The sequence below is a fragment of the Gastrolobium bilobum genome, unplaced genomic scaffold, assembly GCF_033153095.1.
Source record: "Gastrolobium bilobum isolate Gb01-03AN ecotype WA unplaced genomic scaffold, APGP_CSIRO_Gbil_v1 utg12072, whole genome shotgun sequence".
NCBI lineage: Eukaryota > Viridiplantae > Streptophyta > Magnoliopsida > Fabales > Fabaceae > Gastrolobium > Gastrolobium bilobum.
Window position 1 is genome coordinate 754,015 of NW_026899161.1, and position 10,239 is coordinate 764,253.

Below are 10,239 nucleotides of genomic sequence, written 5' to 3' on the forward strand. Positions count from 1 at the left end.
AAGAAAAAGAAAACGAAGAAAAAGAGATAGCAAAAATGGAGAACCCTTAATAATAGTAAAATAAGGAACAGAGGGATAGACGATAACATGCTGACGTTGCTTGATGCCTCTGAGGATTCCTAATCAATTTGTTATTGTAACATAGACACGTGTAATTAATAATATGTAGAGATTTAACATAATGTTTAGTGTAATCTAAACTAATTTTGATGCATGGTCAATAAAAAAAAAGTAACCTATAAAATAAGACTCTATGGACGCTTTTACCCCCTTTTTTTATCCTAACATAGACATGTGTAATTAAATATATGACAAATGAGGTATTATTGTGTAGATCTCGAAAAGTTATATGAAATAAAAAAAAAATATTGATTTGAATACCCGAATCAAAAGTTATGACAATAACAGAATTGCCTACGGTAACGAGATTGTGTCATTTGACACAATCGTGTGAGTGCCCTAGGAGGTCACGACACTCAATGCCGCTGGGACTCCCCTAGGCACTAAAAGACCCCTGTTAATAAATATCAAAAATTTAATATCAAATAGAAAAGTTAAAGGTATAAAAAATTCTCTTTGGTCAAAGAGCCTTTCATAATATAGTGATTTACTGATTCAACAATATTTTTATTTTGAGTTTGAAGTTTCTCATGTTATAGAATATAAAATTATCTTAGTATATGAGGCTCATGTGGAGTCATATTAAGATAAAAGTAAAAAAAAATATAAATCTCATATATTTTTATATATATAAAAAATAATTTTATTTCCTACGACACATCACACATCACTAGCCTCATTTTATTTTATGGCTGTGATTTTCTCTAAAACATAATTGACATATGGTCAACTCTAACCGTTAGATTGTTAAAAAATCTATTTCACTTAGCTGAACAACAGATCTACTCCCACCAGAAAAGGTGGTCTAGGTTTACACTTGTCTACATGCACATTATATATTCATTTCTATAATGTAATTTTTCTAGTAACAAAATATGTTACTTACAAAAAGAAGTACAAAGATATAGAGGATTAGGTGTTATCCTAACGAAGAAACAAAGACATCAAAGTAAGAAGTGCATCAACTCGAAAGGACGAACACCGCAACTTCCTATAAACGAAAAGTACAAATAAGCATGTCCCCCCATTTAAACGCCGCCAGAAAAAAGAGGCTAATCAATAACCAAAGAGTGATTGGTACGTGAATTTTTGTGAAAATATTAGAAAAGTGATAGATAAGATTCACAAATGATCATGTTTGATATATAATAAAGAAAATTTACTTAGAAAATAAAATTTGATAAGAAAATTTTTGTAGTATAAAAATGAAGGAAAATGTCCACTTGTGAGAGTGGTATTTTGATTTTTCCAACAAACTCAAACCTTAACAACTTTATATATTAAATTTTTTTCGATAATATCTCAACCTATTAAATAATTTTTTTTGAACTTTTTCAAGAAAAAATATCTTTTCACTTTTCTCCAATAATTATATTTTCTTGGTAAATTTTTTTTTTCTCCTCAACCAATCCAAACCTTAATGGAAAAGAAACATTTAAGACGCTCAGTAACAATTCTAACACTTTGCTCCATTTAAAGCTCTTATTCTCATTTCACCTTGAGAACCTCCACATGGTAGAAGTGGGGAGGGGTGGACCACCCTCAAGAGACACGACACGAGGCCCCAACGTTCTCCCCTCCAAAGAGTAAGCAACTGATTCCATATTTGCCGAGCCAAAGAGATGGCTATTGGTTTTAATTTTTAAGGCTCTTGCACCAAAACAATTTGATTTGGCAATATCAATTATGTGGTACCTTTTTGTTGTGGTATGCCTACCTATTATTTATTGAAAAGTAAACTTGCAAGTAGTGGAGATTTTGTGATACGGTTTTACTTGACGAGGTAAATTTAATCATAGCTTGAATAATAATAAGTGATTGTTGGGCAACAGCGCAGTACATTATTGGGTCAGATACTTCTCAGACTATGTAAGAATAGTTTCTTCTCCTGTACATACATAATAAATATCTTGGTTCCACTAATTTTTCTGGGACCCATATATTTGTTGTGTGTCCAAGAGAAGATTTCTTTTCATATAAAATGATAAGTTTTAAACCCATTATTATTAGCGATTAATATTTCTTGTAAAGAATCATTTTAACCTAAAATTTTATAGGTGTTAGATGATGACTTTTTTAATGTTTATATTATTCTCTAACACACCTTATCAAGCAAGAGTCTTTTGGGCTTGATGCGTGGATATTGTACAAATTCAATTTTTTTTTTTTGGTTTTACCTTGTGCTTATTTAATTCCACTTGAAAGTGGGGGCGATGGCGATCGAACTCGTGACCTTATGGTCACTGAAGCTTTGATACCATATAAAGAACCATTTCAATCCAAAACCTTAAGGTGTTGGGTGATGTCCTTTTTTAATGATTTATATTATTCTCTAACATTTCTTATGTTGCTGAAAATAATTTTATCTTTTACACACATATAAAAATGTGTGGAACCCATGCGGGGCTATGTGAAGAGAAGAGAAAAAAAATATAGGCTCCACATACTTTAATGTGTGTGTAAGAGATAAAATTATCTCCTATAACATGATAAACACTAATATTTTATTATTAATGGGCTAAAAGATAATTTGTCATAATAATTGCGTTAAACAACACATCTCAATTCAAAATCTTAAAGTATTAGGTTAGATATATGAGCCATTCTACTTATATATTGTAGTAATTGATCTCTATTTATCTTTTTGAGGCGAATAGGCATCCCCGGTGACCTCATGGGTTCAACTCTTTGGCTAACATGACATGAGTTTACGTCAAGATTTAGCTACACTCGTCAAGTCTTTGGTTTCACATCATGGGTTTAGGTAGGGGTGGCAATTCAGGTCAACACAACAAGATATGAACACAAATACACTCAACACGAACACGACACGAATTTGAAATCGGATTAAAACTTTTGACACGTATATGACCCACTTATTTTGCGAGTTAATACAATACAAATAACCTTTAAACTCATAATGTGTTGGTTATTATGTGGTTAACATTATACGATACGATAGAATACGACGTAAATAACCTGTCAAACCCAAACTATGTTACTTATTAAACGCGTTGACACTACATGATAATACACAAATAACATGTTTATGACACGACATGAATAACATGTAAGAAAATTAACGTTGGTTAATTTTGGGTTCACGAGTTGACACGCGTCACAACTCAACTTTTTTGGGTCAATTTTGATAAAGGTCACTTCAACCCAAAACCTTAAGGCATTGGATGATGCTATATTAATAATATTATATCTTTCTAACACATCCTCTCACGTAAGAGCTTTTTGAACTTGCAGTGTGAATGTGGCACAAACCCATTTTTTGGTCTACTTTGTGCTGCATAGAACCATTTTTGGGCACAGGGTAAACTAAAAATTAGGCTTATACAAAATTTACGTTTCAAGCCCAAAGGGCTATTGCTGATTGTGTTAAAAATTATCACTGTTTAGCTAACCCATTAAATTCAAACACTAACCATGACAAAGAAAACTATTATCAGTAGGCTAAATGACAATCTACCACAATAAATAAACTTATCACATCTCAACTCAAAATCTATGTTAATTTTATGAATCCTTCTACTGTGTTTACGCGGTCCATTTTTAACCAATATAAAATTTCACTTATGTTCGTATCAGAAATTTGATCCCCTACTAGGTCACATTTTTCCTCCCCTATCAGGTGCTTCTACCTCCCAAATAAACAAATAAATATATAAATATACGTATAAGTACCCAACTCATGATTATGACAGACAAAATTGTTGAACACCGCCGGTGCTGGTGCAAAATAAATGCACATTTATATTTACGGTTCCTTATGCCCAGCCTTGTTTTTTTGGAATATCATTCCGATTCTACTGGTACTTGTTTATTTGGTTCCTATTTTTGTAAGATAAAAAGAATAAAAATAATAAAAATAATATTATTTTAAAAATGTTAAAGAGATAAAAAAATACAAAATTCATCTAAATTATTTCATTGCACAATACAGTGATAAATCCAGTAATACAAAATATAGTAAAATACTTTTATAGGTCACACAAAGAGATCCCAACATTTGTAATCTATTTGCAACGGCTAATCACAGATGATGACATTTTTGTTAGCAATGATAAAAGAAAAAAGAAAAAAAGAAACAGAGTACAGCGGTTAACTCGTTATTTGTGCATTAATGCTATCAAAACAAAATACAAATTGAATGAAATAATCCATGGAGAGCAAGATCAATCCACGACGAAGACGAGTAGATCCAAACTCTTATATATATATATATATATATATATATATATATATATATATATATATATAAAAAGTGAGAATTGAACAGATAACTTAATATAATATACTTAAATCCCTATTACTAGATTAATCTTAGTGGCCTGTAGGATTCAAACTCTATTTCCAAATCGCAGAACGGACAAGGACAAACTTAGGCATTCTTTGAGCTGAATAGTGTTACAAAATAGTAAGGTTATTACATTGGGGGTGAAAGAGCTTTAAATAGATTGAACAATAAAAATAACGTCTTACATTTGGTGTTGCTGACAAAAAGGGTTAGAATTCAAATTCATTTTCATCAAGCCAGATCAACCACTGATCAAGATTCTGATGCATCAACAGTATTCCTGAATGATTTAAATTGTCAATGATGTCCTTATAACGGAAAAGACAAACATTATTATTCAAAATTTATATCATCAACTAACTTGGGTGATTGTGAATCAAGCTGCATGGTAACGGGTCCATCATTAACCAAATTTACCTGCTCACGGCAACACACAAGTGTGAGGATTGTTAAAATAGGCAGCGTTAGATATTGAAACATAATAAAGGCACCCTACAAGGAATTGGGTGACATAACTTTACCTTCATCATCGCTCCAAATACACCATCTGCATAAGAAATTGAAATGAGCTTAAGAGTGGGGTTCTAGCGAAATTTAAAAGGGAATCAATGCAAAGCAACACGAATACAACAAATACTCCTCTTAGGGGTGTTTGGTAGGTGGATTCTTTTGAGATTGCTAGGAAAGTGAGGGTGGGTATTGTATTATACTATGTTTGGTACAAGTTTTTAAAAAATATGCCTAGTAAAATTGGTTGCCCATGATTTGCCAATTGTGTGAAAATTGTGTTGAAAACTACTGTTTAGAAATACCACTTTATAGATGGTATTTTCGGATGCTAGTAAAAAGGGCATGCAACTAAACAATCAAACACAACATTAACCCAATTTTTCCGGTAATATTTTAGTCTATCAAACAATTTTTTTTTAAATTTTCTACCAAACTCACTTTCTCACCATATTCTTAGTAATTGTATTTCCTTAGTAAAAAAATTTCACATGTACCAAACGCCCAGGAAATCTATATCGACAAGATTCATAGAACAACTAATGAATTTCCAACTATATGCCATGAGAAAAGGATTGAACAGTCATCATGATCATATGCATTGCCAACATCATGGTTTTATAATTAAACTAGAGATCAGCCGAAAGACTAGTTTCAATACATTGTTACTAAGAAGGAATAATCGCATGCCAAATAAATTTTTGAATTAACAGTAACTTGATTTGATAGAGTGCATGAAAAGATTGCACTAGCATTCATCTTTGTTGATCACAATAGATAACTGGTTAATACTTGTCATTGCCATTTACCACATTGCATATGACATCCCTCTGTTCTATCAGGAAAGAGAGAAAAGTGAAAGGATTTGATAGCAGTTTCCTAAATACCCTGATTTTCTGCAGAGGAAAAAGACCGTGACTTGTTCTATACACCGCTATTTTGAGGCATCCACTCTAGATTTTATCAGGACTATCTCTAGTTGGGGAATTACCCTTACACTAGATATTAGGTACAGATACTAGAGGTATGTTTAATATAAGAAGGGATTCTATAGCATAATACTGTATGTTCTAACTACATCAAATACTTATAACTTGTTTCTTCAATATATGAATGGAAAATAATGCATTGCTATTACTGAAAACAGAAGAGAAAACATAAATAAAATGATGCCTCTGTCCGTATATCTTTGTCTTAGTGATTTACTATATTATTATAGAAATAGAAATGAAAGTTGAAACAATTCATAACATACCCTTGATTGCATCAGGGTTATAGGCATTCCTAAACCTGTCAACTAAAGAAGCATAGAAGGGCTTGGCTATCTGTGGCGCCATTGCAACGTGAAAATCCGGTTTGTTACCCTTCAGGAATCCATACAAGGTAAACTGACTCACTGTTGCAAAACCCATTAAATAAAATAAACTAAAATAATTAAAAAGCAATTAAAACTAATTATTTATATATATAGAGATGGGTTATATTTACGGGTTACCACCAGGTAAGTTTACCACCCTTATCACCAATCTCATCACCGTTAGATTAGAATTAAATCCAACGGTTCATAATTATCTTTTATAATCCTAATTTTTTACTCACTTAACCGTTGATTTAATTCTAATCTAACGGTGATGAAATTAGTGGTAAGGGTGATAAACTTACCTAGTGATAAGTATAACCGTCCCCTATATTTACAACCCAAATAGTTAACCATATCTTAACTGTTAATTTCCGCCAATCAACAATTATCATTTATTGTAAATTAATAATTAATTAATAAATTTAATTTGTAAGAATCTTAACCGTTATTGCCGGAAATCAACACTGAAGATACGATTATAAGATGTTGTAAACGAAAATAAGTTCTAAGTATAACCTATATATATACTATATATAATGTGAATAGTTTACCTAGTAGAACTTGATAATTTTTCTGCATTACACTGTGGTCCCATGCTTTGCCTGTATTTTCATTTGGGAACAGCCTCATATTCAAGACCTTTCGACATCTGTAAAAATAATACAAAATAATGATAATAAATTGAGTAATTGGAAGTTGAAGTAGTATTAAAAAAACGAAGAAGAAAATTAGATGGAGATGACATGTAATCGGCGTCGGAATCGGAATCAGAGTCGTGGATTCCGACAAGGACGAGAAGGCCGGGGCCAACCTCCGATACGACGCGGCCTTCGACCTCGACGGATGCAGAGGCCACGCGCTGAACCACGGCACGCATTGCTGTCACTGCTTTTCTTCTCACGTTCACACTCCCAATCCCAATTCTATTTGTTCTGTGCTTCCTGCATACGCCTACTATACACGGAACCCTATACGGTAACACGGATTGCATTTTTATTTTTTATCATTTCATTGCTCTTTTTTTATAGGGTTTATCATCTATCATTTAACATGACCACAAAAATTTTCCTACACACACAACATTTTGTGGGGCCCGCAGCAAAAAAAAAAAAAAAAAAAACTTCGGCACGCAAAACGAATCTCTATAACATAACACAATCACTTTTCCTACAACATAACTCTTATAAAACCCTTTTTTATATATATGTTTTCCTTTTTCAATTTTAAGTTTGTTGCTTTTTGATATAAAAATAAGGGGTTTTATTAATCTCCATCCACATAAGATAGATAGTTATCTTATGTGATAGAGAGAAAATGAGTGGGTCCCACCATTACAAGAAAAAAAAAATAGGGTGCGAAAATCGAAGTGAGAGAAAATGAGATAAGTTACCTCATGTAAAAGGAGAGTAATATTTCCCAAAAATAAATAGTGTTTGTCATTTTAAATGAGATAACACTCTGTCCTCTTAATAGAGAGACAGACATAGAAAAAAAAATTAAATTTTAAATTAAAAAAAAACTACACATTTTCTCTTTCACATGATTTCTATTTTCCTGTGTCTGTCTCTCCTAAAATGACATAAATTATATCATTTAAAATAACAAACACTAAACCCAAAAATGCAAAAACAACAAGTCCACGTAAACCATAAAAAAAATTTACAAAAAGAAATAAAAAGAATGTGCGATGCCAATCTTTTCAGAATTTTTTTTTTTAAATCTCTATTCCCGAGAACAGGATAAAAAACTCTTCTGATAAAATGAACTGGTTTACCACCACATCCACTCATCGTCATCACCACCACATCCACTCATTGTCATCACCACCACCATGTCACCGTCACCACCACCACCACTACCATCACCGTCACCACCACCATCGCCCCAGCCATTGCCGTCACCATCACCACTATTGCCGCCGCCACTACCACCACTGCCACCATCGTCGTAGCAGCCATTGTCGTCATCACCATCATCATGTCATTACAACCATCATCGCCACCACTACCTCCACCGTTGCCACCACCATGCAGTGGCGGACCCACTTGCGGGAAAATGCCCACAAGTGTGGTCATAAAAAATTTTACTTCAGGTTTTTCTTTTTCTTTTTCTTGGTTATGGGTGCTTATTTGTCTTTTGGTTCAATATATATATTAAGAGTAAATATTCTTTTAAGTCCCTAACAAAAAAAACATGATCCCTATTTTAGTCTCTTACAAAAAAAAAAATTAGTCTCGAGATCCCTAAAAATTAAAGTGGATCAATTTAGTTAAAATCGTGGTCTCTCATAAATTCAAAAAAGACCTACATTAGTCCCTCAAAAAGATCAAAATGGATCCACTTTGAATTTCATATGGATCAGGTGACTAATTTTTTTTTATAGTAGAACCAAATTTTTTGTTAGAGACCTAAAAAGGATATTTATTCTTATATTAATTAGCAACGTAGTAACATACGGAGATGATTAAAATAACGTAGCAACGCAAATTGATTAGAGAGAAAACTTATTCTTTCTCCCCTGTCACGTACTCATTCTCATGCTCTCTTTATCCTTTGTTTCCATTTTCATTTTTATAAAAAGAGAGGATTGATTGCAAAAAAAAAAAAAATTTGGGGGCTAGCTGATAAATGTGCGGACATAAGTTTGGTGTTTGTCATTTGAAATGATATAAGTTATGTCATTTTAGGAGAGAGATAGACACAAAAAATAAAAATCGTGGGGGAGATAAAGTGGGTGATTTTTTTAATTTAAATTTTAAATAAAAAAATTATTTTGTGTCTATCTCTCTTTTAAAATGACATAATTTTATGTCACTTAAAATGACAAACACTTTTTTCTATTTTTATTATATTATTTGTTGTGTTATCAAATGTAATTCTCTTTCTCGAAATAAAAATAGAACATGTTATCAAACATATTTTTTTAGAAATAGAAAAGAATTGTTTCTTTTCAGAAACAGTGTTAGGGAATAGAATGGTTGTCATGCACGCCCTATTATAATTTTTTAATGAGTTTGAATATTGTTATTTTAAATGACATAAATTTGTGTCCTTTTAAATGAGAGAAAGAGATATTCCAAAAATAAATAATGAAAATCATGAGTGAGAGAATGTGTTCGATCTTCTCCGATATCATCTTTGGGGTGAGTTTAAAGCCTTATTCCCGGAACCCGTTCCGATGATGTTCGCCCATTTGATGGTGTTCTACCCTTTTTTCTCTTAAAATTAATTTATAAAATATCTAATGAAATGAGTATTTTTTAATTTTTTTAAAGTTAAAAATCAAAATATAAAATAGAAATAACTGAAATAATTTTTAAAACTATTTTTATAAAACTGGTATTATTAAATAAAGTTTTTATTCTTTTGAAAATTAAAAATTATTTTTGAAAACAGAAATTTTTTTTGGTAGATGAAAACAGAATTTAAACTCCTAAGTATTTGTTTTTATTAGTTGATATTATTTATTATATTTATATAAAATGTGATCTTGTTTTTAACATTGTCAGTAAAATAATGAAAATGAACAAATATTTTCATTTTCTTAACAAAATTTTAAAAATAATAAACAATTAACAAAGTAACATTCCTTGTCGTGTACAAGAATCTTTTTGTCGTATATAAGAATTTTTTTTTTTTTTTGTATATATTTGAAAATGAACTTTCTCTTTATTGAAACAATCAGTCATAATTGAAAAACCATGAGAAAGTTCATATATTTTTTTGTAGCCTAATGGAAGAGTACAGCTAGCCCTGCAACTGCAAGAATTCTTAAATGCAGGACATGTGCAAGAAATGATCCCAGTGTACTATAATCAAATGAATCTCAATAAAAATAAATATTTTTTTTAATTCAACAAATTTCACGATACTCGCTTTAATTCCTAGCAAATAAAAAGATTATTAGTGGTTTCTAAAAAATTCAAAATGGATCCATTTAGTTGAA

General features: G+C 31.4%; 1 protein-coding gene across 1 annotated transcript; it reads right to left on the bottom strand.

Moving 5' to 3' along the window:
- Positions 1-4,412: 4,412 nt before the first annotated feature.
- Positions 4,413-7,254, bottom strand: LOC133287886 (uncharacterized). Its single transcript, XM_061485575.1, has 6 exons — positions 7,037-7,254; positions 6,845-6,942; positions 6,189-6,329; positions 4,948-4,973; positions 4,788-4,843; positions 4,413-4,706 (listed from the first exon to the last, which is right to left on the bottom strand). Exons 1-6 carry the CDS (start codon positions 7,168-7,170, stop codon positions 4,679-4,681), a joined length of 483 nt encoding a protein of 160 aa, XP_061341559.1. The 5' UTR covers positions 7,171-7,254; the 3' UTR covers positions 4,413-4,678.
- Between the last annotated feature and the right edge of the window lie 2,985 nt (positions 7,255-10,239).